Source organism: Zootermopsis nevadensis, unplaced genomic scaffold (assembly GCF_977971745.1).
Source record: "Zootermopsis nevadensis isolate Lab colony 2312 unplaced genomic scaffold, Znev_1.0 Znev_ptg000061l, whole genome shotgun sequence".
Lineage (NCBI taxonomy): Eukaryota > Metazoa > Arthropoda > Insecta > Blattodea > Termopsidae > Zootermopsis > Zootermopsis nevadensis.
This window is the reverse complement of record NW_028259192.1, coordinates 12,733,165-12,754,730: the sequence shown is the minus strand read 5'-3', so window position 1 is coordinate 12,754,730 and position 21,566 is coordinate 12,733,165. Positions and strand designations below refer to the sequence as shown.

The window sequence follows — 21,566 nt, the reverse complement described above, 5'->3', positions numbered from 1 at the left end:
TGGCAGCTATACAATCAACAACCAACGTAAACTGATCAATGACAAGTGAAGACACATATCGACAAAAACACAATAGTTTCTCTACTGTCATATATAGACATGTTGTCACATTAGCAAAGTGAGATCACCAAATGCCAAAGTAGAATGGTTAGAATTTGTGTTAAGTAACTGGCAAGTCCCAAGTTCAATACTTGGTCCTGGAGGCCAGACATCCTGACCAAACTCTTCTGTGGATTTGTCAAACACACCATGCAGATGCTCGGACAATACTACAATTTTCTTTCATATTGTTTTGAATTCAGAATTTGCAAACACGATGTATCAATATATGCAACTATATAGCTGGAAAGTGTTGAAAAATAATCCAACATCAAAAAAGAAGTGCATTTAATGAAAGTCAGAATTTTTCTTCAGAATCTGAGACAGTTTACTCTTTTCATCTATGTCCAGAAATGTAACAGTCGAATTGGTGGGGCAGAGAATTCTGTCATGTTGACTTTGGGGTTTCAGCTGCAGTGCAAGCTTAGAAAAGAAAGTCTGCTACATCATCTTGCACATGTAGCAAGGAAGGTAGCCAGGTAAAACATAATAAGTTGTCTCTGATTAGATATACATCCACAAAGTTATTCAGAAGACTTCTGCGCTGGAAAAGGCAATTTATAAAAAAGCTCTGTGTTGGATTTTCGTAATAAGAATGTACACTTTTATCCTCAATAATAATTACATTAAGTATCACCATTAAGCAATTTTAAAAGATACAAATTCTTATTCAGACATAGCCTACATTTAAAATTTTAATAATTAATCTCATTTATGAAATTACCATGTGATATTCGATTATATCCTTTTCTCAGTTTGACACTATATATTAAATAATATATTTAAGAATTCAAAAAATTTATGATGCACTAACCTGAGGAGACAGAAGAGGCCCAACTGCTATTTATAATCACACAGAAGGAATAGGCAAAATTCTGATAAATATATTTGAAATTAATTAAAACAAATTTCTGTAAAGACAAATATTCTTGGGTTTAGAGATAAGTTTTTCTAATAATATCCAACAATGATCAGGTCTGTGATAACATTTTGGACAAGAAAGACTTAGAAGAAATGTAAGCATCTGTAAACATTTTCAGCAGTAATACAACGGGCACTCTGTTAGTATTGATATAATGCACCAAATTGGAGTGAGTTGACTAACAGCCTGAAATAATCTACATACCGAATCTTGAGCAATGATGATTGTCACCCATCCAAACAACATGGGCACAGTCAATAATAGCAACAACTGCCTTCGTCCTAGAATATTTGCCAGATAGCCTGCAGGTATGGAACCAATTACAGCTCCGATGGGTGCCAGAGATCCGATCCAAGAGGCTTCATCATCAGTTATTATGTAGTGGAAGGTATTGTTGGAAGAGTTGTATCCTCGTGACAGCCGAGGATCCTGCAGGAGAGGCAGTGCTGGTGACGTCCAGCCATCGACAGTACCCACACATGCAGCACACAGCGTGGCTATGCAAAACAGAAAACATAATGATGGAAGCACTTATAAAAATGGAGAAAACTCTACGCAAATTTTGAACTGCCAATTGTGTATTTACCACAAAGAACAAATTCTCGGTTTCTGGTACAGCAGAATACGACTGCTTCCCAGAAATATTTAATTAGGACTGTGTAATTCTGAAGATTATGATGGACTGATCATGTAGCTAAGGTGAGGAAGGCTAGTAATAAACAGAGTTGTGGAGGAAAACCTCTTCAAAATGTCCATTTGGAAGATCAAGAAGGAGATGGGAGAATAACAAAAATACGAATCTTACAGAAACAGACTGTGAGACTCAAAAGCAATTAAAATGGTGCAGGCTCATGTCCAATGGCAGGCTTTGGTGTTAGTGGTGTTGAAACTTTAGGATATGCCAAGAAAGCACAAGTAAACAACAAAGCAATGTATGTGCATAACAATGCCTCTTTATTGTGACAGAAAAAAGGACATTTTGATACAATTTAAAGTAGTGTAACAGATAATATTAATGGTCAACAGAAGACTGTATCAATAAAAATAAGCAAAGAATACGCAGAACGGTAATAGGAGTTCATGAATGAACGAAGTAAAGCGAAAGTGGGTAACTTTTACTTACTGTGGAAATTATGAAGGTTGTAGAAAATCATATACAGGGCAGATATGAAAGGCGTTTAATATGAGGTACAGGGAAAGCATCAAAGTATTAAGATTCAAATTCACCTCACAAACAATGGGCAACAGCGATTATGGAATTCTTGTTATGACGAACCTATCCACAGCTTCCTACCGCTTGTAACGTCGCAGTTGATAGTATTTTTAGATCAATAACAACCTTTATTTTAGACTGCCACCATTAACTGTTCTGGCCGCATGGTGTCTCCTGGGTTGTCGCAGCATGTCTGATATTAGTTTACCGATATTTCAGAGGTATTTACCGCCTCCATCATGGCGGATAAATGCACCAGGTACCTCTGAAACATCGGCAAACTTCTACCAGACTACACGGCGCTACAAGCTAGGCTGAGTTTATCGGGGATCGAACCCCGGGCGTACAGTTCGATTCAATCACTATACTGAGTTTCTCCAGCTCCCCAATGTTGATACAGATTAGGCATGTAAATTAGAGTTTTTACGTGATTAGTAAGAAAGTTAGTATTTTAATATGTAATCGTTTTTGGATTACACAAGCTTGTAACACTGAAACGAGTGACAAATATTTAGCTAGAAGATGAAGCAAATGTTTATATAAAAATTATATAGCGATGTAATGAATAATGTATATTGTAAAGTTATATGGTGAAAAAATTGTCAGGCACCAAGGACCTTAGGGCTTATTCGTTTTATTATTTATAATTTTTCCTCTCTAGACAGCCTTGTTGTTTTATATAATGCTTTAATTAGGTCAAAGCTTGAGTATGTCTCGGTCGTATGGAATAATCTTACACAGACAGATTCTAATAAATTAGAAAATATTCAAAGAAAATTTGCCAGTTTGTGCAATTAAAGGATTTTTTCAGTTTAATATCCCACACAAATATGAATTGATTTTATCTACTTTAAATTTTAGAACACTTTATTCCAGACGACGACATCTCGATGCGTTAGTTCTTGTTAATGTCTTTAAGGGCAAAATAAATTGCAATTCCATTATGGACGCTGTTGGTTTACGTGTGCCGGCGAGGCAAATAAGATAATTTTCTACTTTTAGCGTGAGCCGTGCGCTAAGACATAGTCCTTCATCCAGGTGCGTCATCGCTGCAAATGACGTATGTAAATCTTTGGACGTATTTAGCATAAACATTGTGTCCCTTGAGGGCACGTTCTCAATAAGGGAAAAGATCTAGACAGGTTGTCTTGATAGATAATCTAGCTTGGTTATCTGTTTTTTTTTTTGTATTTCTTTAACGTTTTACAATTATATAAGTGTTCCCTAGGTGGATTATTTGTTTCTATTTATATTCATTCATTTATTTGTTGTGAATATAATATTGTTTCTATTTTGGGCTTGCCTGTATAGGCATTGGCTGATACATGTAATGCTGTACATGTAATAAGTTTAGTTAATCTGTTTATGTAATATCTTTCATTTTTATTTCATTATTATTGTATGTATTATCAGTGTTTGCCTGTTATTGGCAAACACTTAAATAAATGAATTGAATAAATAATTTATACGTTACCTAAACTTGCTGCCAAATATTGAGGCCATTTCTTACTGTCCACTACCGGAAGTTCTGTTGATTCCATCCCTTCTTTAACAGGATTTTCCATTGTGTGTAAATTCTTATTTCAGACTGCTTTATTATTTAAGTAATGAAAAATATACGCTGTTGTTCTCGAAACGCCTCCGCTATAAAACAAAGGAAGAAGATCATTAATACTACAGCCATTGTACCTTCTCTGGGACTGCGTTTTATATTAACTGACAAGATTTCAACTTACTGACTGAATTTGATTTTGAATGTGGGCTTATCAACTTCTAAGGCCATCTATTACTGAAGGGGAAAAAACCATGTCAAAGAATTGAACTGCATTATCACCTGCATGAAAATGTGGCAAAGACAGGTTATTAAACATAACAAGACTGGAAAGATGCATTCCGTATCGGAGTACACACACGAGTTCTTTGCAAATTCTGAATTCTACGCCAGTTATCCTACTTAGACAACTCCGGTTCCAAACTATATAAACTCACGTGGTCTTAGTCCTTTTCAAGAACCGTAAATTAATAAGAACACGTGATAAGGCGCTTTAGCTTTGTGGTAGAATACGTGACTCGTACGTACGGGGAGACAGCATCGAATACTAGCGAAGTCAAATTTCTTTTGTTTCATGCAGCCGTCACGTTATTTTACATTGCACATCATGCAGAAAAGAGTAATAAAAATATAACAATAATCACATACAAGACCACAGGCTTGCCAGTGGGATTGGAATTAAGACAGCACTGTTACCAAGACGTAACGGCGTTTCGATATTAATTTGCCAAGCCGTAAAAGAGCCTATCAATGCAAATGTACCTAACAATCTACATCCCGCTGTAACTTTGGTGTAACATCAAAATATTTCTACGTATCTCGCGCCGCGTTTCGCTTCTGTTCCTCCACCCGCAGGGGCACACGTGAAGTGGCTGATTTAGCAGCGCCATTGGTGTGGCCAAATACGCAGAAAAATATAAATGAGATTTCAGGTTCTCACGGTTGTGAGTATAAACATGGCTGTCTTCTGGGCTGTTACGCTGTGTAGTCTGGTAGAAGTTCACCGACGTTTCTGAAGTGCTTGCTGCCTCCCTCATCAAAATAATCAATAACCCAAGCCAAGTCCAAATTTTTCAGTCTGAGTCTAGATATTTACAGTATTTGTTCACATCCATCATTTGTCAGAAGTGTTTGTCATATTTACATAGCACATGACATTTTCCATTGATATACAAAGCCTCTGTCAGTCCAGACCCTGTATAGAAGATGACGCACCATTTCAACTTGGCGCCTATGCTGTAACGACAGTTAGGTCGCTCTAAAGGTCCAGTCACCAAGTTTAAGGGTCTTCTATTTTCTGTGTCGGGCTTCGCCTTGGCCTATGTTGCAAACATTTGGGTTATGCTGACTTTATATTGACTTCTGAATTATACCTGAAAAAATTGGAGATAATAAGGAATTTTCATGTATGATTTGAGGTTTTCACAGCGGTGAGTATGAAGATTTCTGTCTTCTGGGTTGTTGCGCTGTGTAGTCTGGTAGATGTTTAACAACGTTTCAGAGGTCATACTGCCTCCGTCATCAGGGCGATGAGGTCTTCACAGCGGTGGGTATTGAGATTTCTGTCTTCTGGGTTGTTGCGCCGTGTAGTCTGGTAGAAAATTCTGAGTTATAACAAGTGGAAGGAAACACGCAAATTGTAATATTTTTATTTTGTAAGCCATATCAGAACTATCGTATTTGAAAGTAAGTTCAGATAATAAGATCTCCTGATTGTTAAAGCAAAAGTATACAGCCCTACGATTAACCGGACACAAAATAAATATAAAGGTAAGCACGTGTAACAAAATGAGTGAAGAACAAATAAAACAGAGAGAGAGAGAGACAAACAATAAGAATATGAAGAAAATCAAAGAAACGAGCGAAGAAAGAAAGAGAAGACTAAATAATAAAAATGATAAAACGAGAAATCGATAAAGAAAGAATAATGTAAGACTACAGAGAAAGTACTGAATATGAGTTACACTGAAACTGGACCATAACGCAGCCTAGTGTATCAGACATCGGACAGAAAGGACATGCTGCATTTACCATATGTACGACGAGCAGTCAATTGACTGCACTGACAGCAATCCCTGTTACTTCGTTTCGGTTGAACTGACCTAGACCATCGCACGTCCTGGTTTCTTGGTGCTGCCACCTACGACAATGCTAAATATATTTTTTTCATGGGGTCTCGGGAAATACATGTTGTAACTAACTGCCAAAACTAGTTTAACATCGGTGTATAGCCAAATCGTGACGCACTACAGCAAGGGATTAGTTTCGTTTGGGATATTTTGCTTTGTGGGCTGTCATTTAAAGTAGACAGAATCATTCACACATACTGATTTATCTATCAGCCGACAGACATACATGCACCCAGTCCTTTGTTCTGGAACAGACGATCTCACTCATTCTGGTTTATAAAATCAAGGAACGTATCTTCGAATTGCCTTGGTCATACAGCTCCCACTAATGGTTCTCTCTTCCAGCACAGTAAGTAGTTCATGATTCAAATTAATCACACGACAAATATCAAGTAAATGCAGGATCTCAAATAAAGTCAAATTACTGATCACTGTTTCTGTACGTCTTTGTAACGCACGCGTACCTCAGCACGAATGATAAAACCACACATAAAAAATATTTCTCAATGTACGTTGCTATTCAGGGACGCCCAATCAGAGACAACCAAACACATTTAAATTGGCATCATCAGCACAATATTTCTGGAGGTTCGTTGAATAACCTTGTTGACCGTTTAAATTCACAAAACTTTCTGCGACAAACTTTTACTTGAACTGTTAGTATTCTGGCAATCAACCATCCAAATGTTGATATTCAGCCAAATGAAATGTGCGTCAAACCGAAGTGGCAATCGGCTATTTTGAAGACTTGTATTACCAAGAAAACCTCCATACAAATAGGTCAGATTCACATGTCAGTTAAGCACATCAAGATACTGAAGTTTAAAAAGTAAACACAATGCAGAAGAAGGAAACCGGAATCAGTGTACGTCAGTAACACGCAGCTTCAGTTCTGTGACAGTTGCAATAACTGAGAAACCGATCACATTATAATAAGAGCTATATTTTATTTGTCCTTTAAATTTATACTAGCTGAATGCCCGCATTGCTACAGAACAGAAATTTGACATATGCTTACATTTTCTGCCAATCCTTATTGCTCGAAAGTTTTACACAGGCCTTATAATTCGATACGCATCGTTGAATATCATAGAAAAAAATTATCCCTCATAAATCTTCATCGGGTATGGAAACCAGACAGACGTCTGGTCTGTGACCTTAGTTCCTGTAATCTCCTCACCGAATCAAACAGCTTTGGTCTTGGCGCTGTTATTCTATAAATAAGAACCAGATGGAGATGCTGCATAATTTGCGCTCTTTGCCAAAATATAAACCAGGTTAGATTTCAGGTTCTCACGGCGAATGCTATGAAGATGACTGCCTCCTTGGTTGTTACACCGTGTAGTTTGGTAGAAGTTTACCGACGTTTTAGAGGTGCTTTCTGCCTCCATCATTAGGGCCTCGAATTGTCGGTAAACGTCTACCACACTGCACGGCTTAACAACTCAGAAGGCAGCCATGCTCATAAGTAGAGCTTTATTTTTGCAAGGGTGTGGGATGGGTACAACATGTAGCACGCATAGAAGAGAGGCGAAATTCAAAAAAGCATTTCAACCTGAAGAACTGAAAGTAAGATACCATTTCGGAGACCTACGCGCAGATGTAAATGCAACTACACTTTCGGGCCCCATAAAATTCTGGAAATTTCTTTAGCAATAGAGCGACTATCAACTTCCCAAGGACGACTCTGTTCTATGGAATTAGACACTGCTATTACTACAGGCATGAACTACATTTAGACGAATTTTGCTTGCCCCTCAAAGCTAAGAAGCGTCTGTTATTCTTATCATTCAAAAAGTCCGCAGTTTTATTCTAACCCCCTTCCGGTTTCCGATTAATTTTTCAGTGAGTCTACGTTAAAAGTCATGGAACGAAAGTCGTTTTGACATAACGAAATACAAAAGACAGTAATTATGTTTTTTTACGGAGTGTAATATAAATATTATTTTATGAATGATATAAAAGTTAAGTGCATCGTCTATTCACCAGCTTAGCATGACATATTTGTATCTACAACAAATAAACACCAATATCAATTACGGGCACATTAACGCAAAGGACATATTTAGAAAGTCTATAAATTCAAATTCTGAAGTGAAGCGTTGGCCAGTTGAGTCTCGGAATTCAAACATTCTGTCACTTTATTGTACTGTACTATACATCTAAAAAATTAAACAAGCTACACACAGGAAATGCCTCTGACATAATCGTACGTAAGACATTTTCGTGAAGCCACTTCAATTATTACGGGAATGCCACTCAAATACAATCTTTGCATGCTGACGGTCTGAATCAGAGGTAAGCATAACGCTGAAGGTTGAATGTTTAATGATTACCTTGTCAACCTGTCTCCTTACTAATTAATCGATAGTAACCAAAAAATATAACGCACATCACATGGTATTTCACAGACTACAACGTATAGGCAGATGATTTTGCGTTGGAATACTATACAGTCAGCATCATATCCAACCGTTCTCAATTTCTAAACTACAAGGTACGGGGCCTTCCTAAAAAAAGTTGGAAGTTCGTCAGCTGGTTAAAACTTCCCTGTTTTTGTGCATAACGAAAATCCACTACCAAATTCATATGAGCCTACCAATGCTGAATGTTGTCCACACCCTCATACCGTATTTCTATAAAATTAGTTTTAATGCTAACCTCATATTTATGTCTAAGTCTACAAAGTGGTATCTTCTCTTACCTAATTTCCATATTCGTGTCGCATCTGTCCTAAGCGTCCTAAATGTTCGGTACATCTCATTCTTCTTAATTCTCGTATAATTATCCTAATGATATTCCGTGAATATATGAAGTAGAAGCTCCTGGTGAAATTACAGGTTCTCATGGCAGCGGGTATTAAAATGACTCTTATAGGAATTTGTGCCGTGTAATTTCGTAGAAGTTTACAAACGTTTCAGTGGTGCTGACTGCACGCAAAATCAGGGCGCAATATCCCAGAAACAGTCATCATCTTTATGAAGCTCTTCATTATGTAATTTTCTCCATTCCCCCAATACTTCCTCTCTTAGTACCCAACATTCTCCTCAGTACCTTGTCAAACACTCTCAATTAAATTTGTAAAAAGAATCGTTATTAGATTATAGATAACAGGAGAATGCGTTAACTTATGTTAACAAAAAATCTCAATTAGAAATATCGACCACCTACTTAGAAGACAATTGATGTTTAACAATACGGTCGAATAATTGAAAATGTTGGATGATACAGAAGACCAATGAAAAACTAGTATACATAGCAATTTAGGATTCAATTTACGATATTATTATAATACAAAGAAAATACAATATGACATCAAATGAAAGCAATCTCACAAACAAAAGTAGTATTTAACGTAACGTAAATTTGTAAAATAAGAGTTCATTTTTTTAAAGAAATTAGCAATGGGTGGGCACATTAAACCCTGTTGCTTAGAGTTTTAACACTTGCTTTGTTTTTTGAAGAGCAATTCGACGTGGTTTCTAACAAAAACTTATGGGCTACATTTTAAACTCACAGTCATTTTCGTAATGAGGTTTGTAGTTACATTAACATCAACCATAATTTTAGTAGCCTTGATACCGAACAATTCATCCAAGTGGTTTTCCTCAGTCCTTCCATGAAAATGACGGAATAGCATAAAACAACACACAATTACTGGCTCCCTTATTCTACATAATCATTCAGATATCATGCTACCATTAGGTACTATACAACCTACGCAGTTGAAAAGCGGCATTACATAAATAATGAAACCATCATTAGAAGCCACATCCATGTACATTTTCTCGTTTACGATGACAATAAAAGTATACGTCATTAGAAAAGTAGACAAATTTTAATTTTAAAAGATAAATTACCTCCCGTCCGACAAACATGGAGTAAATATTTAACCCAAGAATTACTGGCTTACATACAATAACTATGCAAGTTAAAAAGCTATCACAATGCATTTAATCCTTCGAAGTCGAAGCTCGTCTACATAATATTTAATAATTCAGTCCGTACCGCAAATAAAACACAACACTTCACCATTAAAAAGATTAGCCTGTTAATGCAGTTTACAAAAATAATCCACGTTTACAAAAACCCAAAATTCAGCGTTACTTATTATTAAAACAGGTGGTACATATAGTTACCACTAAGCTTAAGACACAGGCCTTCACAAATGTTTTCTCTAGCACGCGATTTTAAAACATTCAAAGAATCGAAAGATATACAACATAAATGTGAGAGAGGCATCTTCAAGACGGACACAGCTAATTTTTCTTCCTGAAAATAATAGCATATTGCCTAACCGTAGGAGGCAACGTCATAAATTATACATTTTTAACGTAAGAAGGAACAAACAAAATAAATCAGCATACTTCAGTATCCAGATTTCCGTCTCTGGAGGAACTTTGCTTTTCTCTGTATTATTTCTGTAATGATGCTTAAAGAACCTTTCGTCTTTGTTATGTTAATATATTGTGCAGCGGAAAGTCTTGATGGAGAAACATCAGTTCAGTTTATTGCTGATTACTTCGCTTACAAAGGCGCCCACATGATCACAACTTTCACATGCTCAAGTCATGGTACTTTGGTTCGCTTATTTGTGTTACATTTACATTAATATAAAGAACGTGGACAGATTAAAATTCAAAGGAGATTAGGAATAAAATAATAAATAATATGAGTAGCACAGATGTTACTAGCACTGTAACAACTAAATTATAATACCAGTAATTCAGCCTTAAATATATATATATATATATATATATATATATATATATATATATATATATATATGATAACTGCCTTCTGGGTTACCAACGTTTCGGAGGTACCTGCTGTAATCATGGTCTAGGCGTTGGCAAACTTCTACCAGACTACAAGGCGCAACAAACCAAAAGACAGCCATTTTCGTACACGACATCGCTAGAACCTCAAATTTGATATTCATATATATGAATAAATTTGGGAAAGACAATAAGAAATATAAATGATTTTCAAAACAGAATCAAGAACACAGATTAAATCTGAAAAATATCTGCCACTGCTCAGTTCAGAAGTTATAATCCTATCGTGTCTTACGTAAAACCCTGTGATACAAATAAATAATATTACAGTCATAATTTTATTCTTATTTTGGCATGGGCGTGAAATTTGATCTCTCGCCAGAATTAAATATAATAAATAGAGAAAGTTTGGGAATATTTTTATCTAACAGGGAATAAGTAAAGAGACTGTAGAAAACTGGTTAATAAGGAGCTTAATAACTTGTTTATTTTTCTTGTACTTTGTATATCGTTCAGGTGTCACTAAAACCACGTTTCGGAAATTGGTTCTGCTCCAGTCTTCAGGAGAAAGGATGACAAAAGCCTAATCTACTGGGCCCACTGGTCGAGTTAGTCTCAACTGAAGCAGAATCAACTTGAGAAAAGTCGTGCTTTTAGTAACACCTACTCGATGGATACAGACAGTAAAACAGAACAATTTAACACCGCCTTGCACCACCGCGATGCATCGTCAAAAAAACTTCGAAGGTTGACCGAAAGTTTTTACTCATCAACAAAGTTATCGGGGAGATCGAATCAAGGAAAACGAAATTCGTGGATAGTTTCAGTTCGAATGCTGGAAGACACCGCACTACATTTACCAGATAACATGCAAATTCAGTGAAAGACAAAAAAATCCATGGTGGCAAATTTGCACTATTTGACTTCTTGAGGCAAGTAGCTTTGTTTGCTCAACATGTCTCTCACGGACTCCTATTCCTCAGATGCGCGGTATCTGATGTCTCTTACGAAGACGTCACCGACTGCGGCAAATTTTTGGACGGTGTCGGTTACTGCAGAGAACGGAAATTTCTCTCACGAAGGAACAAAAAGGACACGCAATGTTTTGAACGCCGCCGGCAATGTTCATGGCGTATTTCTCGACTATGGCTGTGCGACCAACAGGGACATATTTACACAGGTAAGTACAAGATGACTGCTTCTGTAAGTTGCGATGAAAATTTCACAAGCCTAATTTCACGGGTTTTAGAACTCTAGTAATCTTTATAATTACTGGCATATTATTTTGGCTGCTCTCTTTTAGGACAGCGTTGCTAACAGATACGGTAGGTAAATACTGCGTGATTAAACTTCGCTCAAACTAAGACACCCACCAAAATTTCAACGACACGTATATGAACGTGTGTTCCATACTCCAAAATTCCGTCTTATTTACTTAATAGTACTACTATCTACTTGGTAGATCGGTGATCATTAATTTGAATCATACCTAAGTGATCATGAACCCCAGATGTAATCACATTCGTCGGTAAGAGTTAATTATTGATACAAGAAGCTTAAAACTAACTTACCCCCATAAGTTAGCACACCCGTGAAACAGACACCAATTCCATTCTGCAGTAAATGTAATGGCTGCACAAAGTCGGGTACAAAATTATTTTGGACATAATGAGCATCTGTGATATCTCCAGACAGGAAAAAATAAATAAAGGCATAACTTCGGCTTTCAGGGATGAGCCGTGTCGCGGAAAGCCGAAGTTCAAGATTTAACTCCAGCCGCGAAAACCTAAAAACAAGAAGAATAAATACAATTTTATATCTGCTTCCAGATGTCTGACAAATTTTTGCTTAACGCCAGCTTCAACTGGTTGATTTGGAGCACAGACGGGCTGTCAGGCATGGAAAACGTTAATCTGAATATTGACAGCGACGTGACCTGGGCGACTCCGGATACTCCACGTGGATTGGTATTGCTGTACGATGTATATAAAGTAAACTATACCTGGCCGGTGATTTCAACACTTGCTGGTCAATGGAACAGAGACAATGGTCTGGTCTACACACTCACTCAGTTCAAATACTTACGAAGAGGGGATCTGCAGGGCCTCCTCTTCAATGCAGCTGTTGCGGTAAGACGGTGCAGCACTGAAAGCAACAAGAAAGAGACACAAAGTTTATCAATTGCAGTGACATGTACAGACATGAAAACATCAGTGGGGTTGTATGATTTGAGGTTTTCACAGCGGTGTAGTAAGGTAGATGTTTACCAACGTTTCAGAGGTCATACTGCCTCCGTCATCAGGGCGATGAGTCGGCACTTTTAAACCCCTAATCAAGAAAACAAAAGGAAATTTCACTCTCAGGCCTACATCAGCCAACAAAAGAAAATCCATAGTCAATATGAGTGTTCTCTAAAGTGTAAGATGTTATTACACCGTGTACTTCGTGTTTTTCAGGTGAGTGACTCACCTGGAGACGACATAGAACGCTGGCTTAGCAGTCCGGTAGACAGACACCACATGGACTCCATTGCAAAGTACAACTATGCGCTGCACCGCCAACTCGGAGACCGATTTAATTTCACGTACGTATGTGCAGCTCATGGTCAGGTACCTCGCGCTCAAACGAATTCTCTGCTGCGCACAATTTTATAATTACTTATCATAAACAGGCTTAGTAAATACACAACAGTTGCGTTTATCAGTGGAAAATACCGAGTGGATCTTACAATGATCGCTTGTAAGGACGCGAATTGGACTGAACTTGCTCAAGACAGGATCTAGTGCTGGGTTCTTGCAAAAACGATAATGCTTTCGGATACCATATAAGTGGAGTGTATCTTGGCCAGGTAAGGGACTGTCACTTTATCATGAAGGACTATGTTCTATGGAGTTATGCTAGAAAGTGGTCTGCCGGATGTTGAAAAATAAAGACAACGTAATAGCGTACGAATAAAACTCTGTATCTAACTGTTGGCGCATTATTTTAATCGTTTCTCTTATTAATACGTACACTGAAATAAGCCACAGTGTCTCTGCACGATCTCTGCTGATCCAATTGATAACGGGGCATTTTATCTGGGAGTGGACTCGCTAAGTTCAGGCTGACCATTAACTGTGATACGGTGATATCGAGAATCAGCGCGGCACTGCCTCTGCAGTCCCCTGATTGATCATAAGCATAACGATCACTTTTACTTGCTATAAAATGAATATGAATGCAAAAGTATTTCAACATTAAACATAAAATAAACATAAATTAATAAATTATAAAAATTCTGCTCAGAACTGGAATTAAATCAGGAATTTAAACTATGCAGTAATTCTTCAGAAGCTGACACTCACTCAGATGGAAATTTCGGAAGACTCTTTACAGTGTTCATGATAGCCCACCACTGGACAATGGACTAAGCCAAATGAATAAAGTCTAAACTCATATATCTTTCGTACTTCACAGAGATTTTAATGTTGCCTCCATATCGAAAAATAAATCTCCCAATGGTCTGTAACCTTCAGGAATTCGACCAAAATTTGAAGAAAAAATCTCAAAAGCGCATAAAAATCAAAACTGATGGGTTACTTTACTACAGCTTGGGATAGTAACAGCGAAGCATATACTTTTATGTTTATCCGAAAGAAGAATGTTAATGGAAGAACAATCATTTATGACTAACCCGTGAAAACAGTCTTTGATTTTTATCTTTCTGCAGAATGCAACTGCACGCCACTTATTCACAAGGTTACCCTGATTCCAATGGCCAATTTGACGGGATGTTGGGCATGCTTCAGAGAGGAGAGGTGCAACTTGGCATTACGTCACTGACTATGTTGCCTCAACGTTTCGAAATTGTCGATTTCACTGGGCCGACATGGAAATTCAGGTCAGTGTCAATTTATGGATTACTGACTAAATAAACTCACACGTTAGTTTAATCGAGATGCAGTCCAGAACAACAGCTTATTACAATTTCGTCTTCGACTGATTTCTTGTTCGTTTCGGTCAATAGAGAACTAGTTACGAGGGGCATGTACCAAGATGTGAAAATAAGACCATTTAAACAGTAAGGTTAAGTAGAAGAACTAATGAAAATCTTATTATAAGTTTTAACAAAAAACACAGAGTATTTGTATTAAATACTTATTTATATGTACATAATCACAAAAAAGATGCCGATACGAAAATTGGTAAGGTTGCATCTAACATACATTCTGTACGTCCCACAAATATAAATTACGGACAGAAAAGGATAGGTAAATTGTATTCTTTATTAATGACTTAAGTTTCTTGTTCGTTTCGCCACAAGAATTCATGCATTTGACGAAAATAAGGAGTAAAATTCTTCACAAAACTTCTTGTTCATAAACGCCTTAGAATGGGTGCTTTTGGATACAGGACATCCGTTTTGTTTCGACATCCACGGACCACGGGCACAAGCTACTCTCTGCTGAAACCATTCACGAAGACTGTATGGCTGTATACTCTTCTCTCGTGGGCCCTCATGATGGTCACAATCCATCTCGTCAAATGGTTGGAGTACCTTCGCCAGCGCGATGACCACCAGCCTTCCAGGTCGGACTGTGATCACTCCTGGGGTGCAACTATTCTCACCATCTTCGGCGCTATATCTGAACAGGGTAACTCTTATTATTCCTCGGTATAGCCCTGGTAGCCGCAATGGATCACTCACAAACATGTCACAAGATTCTACTTCGTAAGTGAAGGTCGAGTAGCCTGACCTCAGAATTTAAATTGCAATCTTCCTTTCTGCGAAGGTAGGTAAGCAATTTAATGAAATTTTATGAAGTTTCGACAAAATAATAACGCAGTAGTCAGGCATATCTTATTTATCTACGCTGGATGAAGCTTACTACTGCGGGATCATTCTAACTGCTCGTTATGGCCTCCGAATCGATGAGGTGAGATATAAAGTTAATGAACCCGAATATTTTGTCAGGTACCGAGATGGAGTCGAAGTGGATGACGTGGCGGATTGTGTACCTGGTGACCCTCGTGCAGGTGGTGCTGCTTAACGCGTATTATGGTGCTTGTATGGTGTCGGACCTTCTACAACCTCCACCTAGAACCATTCACACCGTGCGCGACCTCATCAACAGCAGACTTCACGTCGGTTATGTGGACAACCGCCACAACCGCGAGTACTTCCAGGTAGAGAACATAAGAAGCCCAGGCTGTAATTCGAAAATTATTAAAATATCCTAGAATAACAATAAAAATACGAAACAAAATTGGAATCTGTTATAAAATCAAGGGGTTAAGGGGTTGTCGCTTCAGATAATGATTTCATCCTTTCTACATTTCAAAAAGCACTATGGCTATACGGAGCAGATAAGCTAATATTCGCTCAGGTCGCATGGATAATTCCTGCGCACAATTAATTACCATACTCATAAAAGTAGGTCACCGAACCATACCCTGAGCCAGCTAAAGCAATTCCACATCCTCACATATAATTCCTTTAAGATACATTGGCATGAGAGACGAGAAAATTGATACATTATCATTAAATATCGCAATAAACAATCAGCCATGATACAGACAAACAAATGCTAACAAATCTATTACATTTTCAGGACATTACAGATCCAACGCTGAAAGAACTGTACAGCAAGAAAATGAAACCACCGCATGCTTTCCCGGTTAGCACTGCCATAGAGAAACTGCATAAGGAACCATTTGCTGTTCACGATGAGGCCATCAGTCTGTACCCAACCATCGAACAGACTTTCAACAACGAAGACAAATGCGCCATCACAGAAATCGTGCTCTTCTCTCCAAGAATGACGTACCCAGTAATTCACAAGAGATCGCCGTATCGCAGGCTTCTGTCATATGGGTACGTAAAATTAATCTTAGCTATGCACCAAATGTAAACATTATCAGGCGCAAAGAACTCTGATCAGTGTCAAAAATAAAGGCCAATTGAATTCTTCTTCACATGACACAAAAACTATGGGCTTAACGATTTGGTAACTTACAGCGACACATTTATTCTAGACCGATAAATAATACTTCCATTGTATTTTCTTATATGGGCACCACTTCGATAAAGTACCAAATAAAGATCAGATAACTCACTGAAATTGTGCTTCATGCCACGTATAGATAGAATGTTTTATATAGTACGATAAACGTTTCTGAGGATGTCTGTGAAGTTCATTTCGAGCTTCATGCGAAGTACATAGGACCGACACGAACAAAGCAGAAATTCTTCAGGCTGTTTTTTGACACACGTAAATTATCAAATTTTGCCATAATTATTTGAGAAGTTTCGGAAATAAAATTTGAGGACGAGGTCACAGACTCGTATTCAATCAATTTTTTTTTCAAGTGGACGTATACTATTGCCATCAGGTTTCATAAGTTGTGGGAAACGGGGACTATGGCTCGCGAGCTGCTGATGTGGCGCCCAGAACCGCCGAAATGCCAGCATCTGGACAACTTCTACAGCGTTGATATGGAGGGCGTCGCTGTCGCGTTTCTCATCTTCGTATTCGGTGTCATCACTGGATCCGTCATTCTGTTCTTGGAGCGTCTTCAGGATTTCAAGTAAGAAGACCAGTCGGTTTCGAAAAAAAAAACAATATCATGTTTAGTCTTGTTTAACATTACGACGGTGACTGATGGTATCTGAACTCGAGGTAATCAGGAGAAGTAAAGAACAGGTGTAATGTGGTGGCAAGATGATCTCGTGTTTAGGGGTTACGGAGCTACAACATTATTCGCGAGAAAACAGTAGACTACCAAATACCCACTACACAGGAGGTTGAGTCACCCCCAAAGCCGAAGTGGTGAATTAAAAAAACTGAACCCCCAGAGTCCTACAAATCCCGTGTTCTTAACGAAAATTTAGAAAGTGTAGGATATGTTTATAATCCAAGCGAAAGTAATTCTGGCCATGGGTTAGAGCGACTGGTTAATCCCCAGTTGGCCAGACAACCGAACCGCACTCAGATTACGCTTTTAAGAGATTCTGCGAGGAAGTTGCAGAAATAAACTGAAGCCTCGTCATGTGTCTTAATCAACTACAGAACTGCTGCCAAATTTCAATTAAATATCATACTCAGCAGCCTTCCCAAAACGTGTCTAGACATTCCAAGCAGACAAAAATATTAGACGCTACATGAAGACTACGTGCAGTTCAGCGCCATCTGGATATACTATATAAAGATTTCTGTCTTCATACTCACCGCTGTGAAAACCTCAAATCATACATGGATATATATACTTACTATAACCGTCCACCATACGTTCGGTTTGCTCAGCTAGCTCAGGGGACTCGGTCGCTAACGGGGATCGAACACACAAGAAAGTAACAATTGTGTCGAACTCCAAATATCTTTATTGCGTCCCTCCTTTTAGAGAGTACACGCTAATAATAAATCTGGTCTTCTTCCTTGAAGAGACTCCACAATAATCATCGCTTCCTTCCTTGAAGAGATTCCACAGTCCTCATTAAAAGAACAACTCAAGTACATAATCATAAACATGTTAGATATCACGAATAGACGCAGAGTGGGCGTAAGGACATCAAAACAACGTCCGGCCAGTTATAGTACGAGGCGCGTTCGCAATGTTATTGCCTTGGATTGTCAATTCATGCATACCAACTTTTGACGCTTTCTTATAAGCAACGTACAACAGGAGGGGCAGACGAACAAATACATCATCAGACATCAACATCGGTCCAACGGGTTATTTTATAAACACAGCATAAACGTCCCCCTTTTTAATTACCCCGACAACCGTCAGCCACACAGAAAAGTGTATGGGGCGACAAACGTTTAGTAACTACAACTTTAGTTCACGAATTATTTGCGTTTCCTTTTACAGAATGACCTCTACCTTGGAGTGTATGTTTTTTTTCCAGGTGCTTCTGGAAGAAGAAAGATGAGTAGATAGCTGCACTAACTATGTTTACAATGTACAAGAACGCAACACTGAATCACAACAGAAATAACAAGACATGCAACTCGACTTCAAAACGTATTTCGTCTTCTGCAACAATGCAACTTTGAGTTATTTCGAGCCTGAAATTTAGATGGAGATTTCTGTCTCCTGGGTTGTTGCGCTGTGTAGTCTGGTAGATGTTAACCAACGTTTCAGAGGTCATACTGCCTCCGTCATCAGGGCGATGAGGTTTTCACAGCGGTGAGTATGAAGATTTCTGTCTTCTGAGTTGTTGCGCCGTGTAGTCTGGTCGATGTCACCAACGTTTCAGAGGTCATACTGCCTCTATTTTTAGCCCTGATGATGGAGGCCTCTGAAACGTTGGTAAACATCGACCAGACTACACGGCGCAACAACCCAGAAGACAGAAATCTTCATACTCATCGCCCTGATGATGGAGGCAGTATGACCTCTGAAACGTTGGTGAACTTCAACCAGACTACACAGCGCAACAACCCAGAAGACAGGAATCTTCATACTCACCGCTGTGAAAACCTCAAATCTTATTTAAATGTAGATGATTTATATAATCTGCTTCCTTCATGTAATAAATATGGATATGTTATTTCAAACAATGGTACTAGCTTATTGTCCAAATACTGTCACAAAATCTTACGATTAAAACAGCTTTCATAAACGTTTCATTTGCTGTGAAGAAATATAGTATGGACTAATGTGATTATCAAACAAAAAAATACTATTCGATACTTTATAATGAGCTACTGAAAGCGTCCTTAAATAAGCCAAAAGTCATCATAGGACTAAGGCTATATAATAACTGACGGCGCCGCGTTAAATGGAACTAGACACTGGCGTTTGTTTCCTGACAGAAGAGGGAATTCGGCCGCGTCGGCCTGCTCAGATTCACTGCCAGAAAGGGGACAGGGGGAATTATGAATTCACTTTCGGTTCACAGTAAGCTAAACCAAAGAAAATGACAGAAATTTTAAGGCGTGCTCCAGCATGGTGTGACATTATATTATGAATAAATTCTCTGCCATTTTACATACCGCATTCACATTGCCACTCATTTTATTGCAGATTCAAGTCTATTTTTACAAACTACAGAGACCAAACTGTTGCCTATCCACCCATCTTTGCATTAATAAGGATCTTAAAATAAGTGTCAAAGAGAGGACTGGATACACGTGGCTAAAGATGAGGTCCAGAGTCTGGTCAGCTTTAATGAAAGAAAGTCAATGGATTCTAAAAAGGAGACCCTTAAATAAGATGGAACAACGGAATACGGCTGCAAGGATTCAATATTGCGAATGGTTTCATAGTTTTATTCGTGGAGGGGGTTCATGTGTAGTAATTAAGATCTGCGTTTTAAACGGTACTGTGTATTTCACGTAAACGTTTCATTTTCTTTGTGTGAATAGCACAAATTCGTGCAATTACCTTAACTTTCATGGATACAATGCGCCACACATAACTGTCTGAGAAGTTGCCGTACCGGCACGGCGAATACTGTGGGTCCCGTTTTCTTGCAACAGGTATATCAGCTCGGCTGTACTGCATTACAGCCGCGTATACGAAATAGTTCATAATCCGTTTCAAGGCCAACCACGAAATACCAAACATGTACACAAAACACACTGAATGTTCTCTTTTTAATTCCGACTTGAATTGAATATGTAGATATTTTACTGTGTTCTGATTTATGACGTCATACAATTTTATGAGGAACTTACCGCTTCTATCTTGCGTCATAATCCAGGAGACCACAATGCAAATAAATTTACCTATATAAAACAATTTTAAGAAATTTAATAGTGAAGAAAGTTAAATGAAAATATTTACAATTATATTTAACTGGAAAAGGCATTAAGTAGGGCCTGAGGTTCTCACGACGCTAAATACGAAGATGGCTGTCTTATTCTGGATTTCAGAGACGTGTACTACTTGCTGCCTCCGTCATCGACCTGACGACGGAGGCAGCAAGGACGTCGGAAACGTCGGTAAACTTCTACCAGACTACACGGCGCTACAACCCAGAAGTTAGGCAATGCTGAAAGAAGGCAATACTTTAGAGCAGTCGTATTCAACCTTTTTTGTTCGCGTACCCCCAGATATAATTTCTCTTCAACTTTGTACCCCCAAAGTTGTTGGTGTATAATTTAAGTTATATATAGTATATAATCTACATCTAAAATAATTCAATAAATTACATTACTGATTATTCAGTGTTTATCATAAAATAATATATATATATATTTTTTAAAATTTCACGTACCCCCTAAGATATCCCCAGTACCCCCGGGGGTACGCTTACCCCAGGTTGAATACCACTGCTTTAGAGAATGCGTGTTTTCCTTGTAACTGTGCAGCTGCTGCAAAAGATCTCCCAACACGCAAAATGAACCGTGACCTAATATTTAAAAACACAGGAATATCCTATGTACCTTTCCTTAACAAGTGCCGATGGTCCGTGTAATAACACAGACATGTAACGTCGTGACTAAACAGTCTGAGTGAACAATTCTTTCAACATATAACACTGTTACAATGTACAGTCTACATTACATTAAACATAAGGACAGTGAATGGATATTTATAGTGGAATGTCACAGGAACATACCTGTCTACCTTCCTACCCAACAAAGACAAGACTTCCATGCGATTCCTTAATATTTAATTGCTCGTATGGTATGAGAAAGTATTCTATTTGTCTATGAGACATACGACAACAGTAATAGTGTATGTGAAACATAAGAACAGAATAAATGGGAGTACAGAGTTAGAACGTAAAATTCAGTCTATATTTCACTGTAAGATGTGTTGACCCTCTAAACGCTAGACCAACTAATATAGAAACTTCAATCATGATTTTTAATTGAATATATTACAGTGCGCAAAACCGGAGAAAGATTGTAAACGGCGTAAAGTATAAAACTGTGGTCCA

The 21,566-nt window shown here is 38.1% G+C and overlaps 2 protein-coding genes across 11 annotated transcripts in view; one reads left to right on the top strand and one right to left on the bottom strand.

The window, feature by feature from the left end:
• Nucleotides 1-21,566, bottom strand: part of LOC110838765 (facilitated trehalose transporter Tret1-2 homolog) — an 84,479-nt gene that overhangs the window by 1,981 nt on the left and 60,932 nt on the right. For 2 of the 10 annotated variants that reach the window (XM_022082387.2, XM_022082433.2), the window contains 3 exons: nucleotides 12,779-12,838; nucleotides 3,709-3,878; nucleotides 1,226-1,518 (listed from right to left, as the gene is read on the bottom strand). In XM_022082387.2, coding sequence (XP_021938079.1) covers nucleotides 1,226-1,518; nucleotides 3,709-3,799 — 384 coding nt within the window. In that variant the 5' untranslated portion in view covers nucleotides 3,800-3,878; nucleotides 12,779-12,838. Of the gene's footprint in view, nucleotides 1-1,225; nucleotides 1,519-3,708; nucleotides 3,879-3,970; nucleotides 4,535-5,001; nucleotides 5,391-5,817; nucleotides 6,669-12,264; nucleotides 12,408-12,778; nucleotides 12,839-17,943; nucleotides 18,159-21,566 lie in introns of those variants that run through there. The other 8 variants (XM_022082424.2, XM_087340195.1, XM_087340196.1 and 5 more) reach the window with 8 other exon arrangements.
• The window catches only part of LOC110839017 (uncharacterized), a 52,242-nt gene continuing 42,253 nt past the window's right edge, over nucleotides 11,578-21,566 (top strand). The window contains exons 1-8 of the mRNA XM_087340133.1: nucleotides 11,578-11,873; nucleotides 12,523-12,822; nucleotides 13,150-13,277; nucleotides 14,403-14,573; nucleotides 15,086-15,327; nucleotides 15,648-15,859; nucleotides 16,285-16,547; nucleotides 17,066-17,260. Of these exons, the coding sequence (XP_087196259.1) occupies nucleotides 11,649-11,873; nucleotides 12,523-12,822; nucleotides 13,150-13,277; nucleotides 14,403-14,573; nucleotides 15,086-15,327; nucleotides 15,648-15,859; nucleotides 16,285-16,547; nucleotides 17,066-17,260 (1,736 nt within the window). The 5' untranslated portion in view covers nucleotides 11,578-11,648. The remainder of the gene's footprint in view (nucleotides 11,874-12,522; nucleotides 12,823-13,149; nucleotides 13,278-14,402; nucleotides 14,574-15,085; nucleotides 15,328-15,647; nucleotides 15,860-16,284; nucleotides 16,548-17,065; nucleotides 17,261-21,566) is intronic.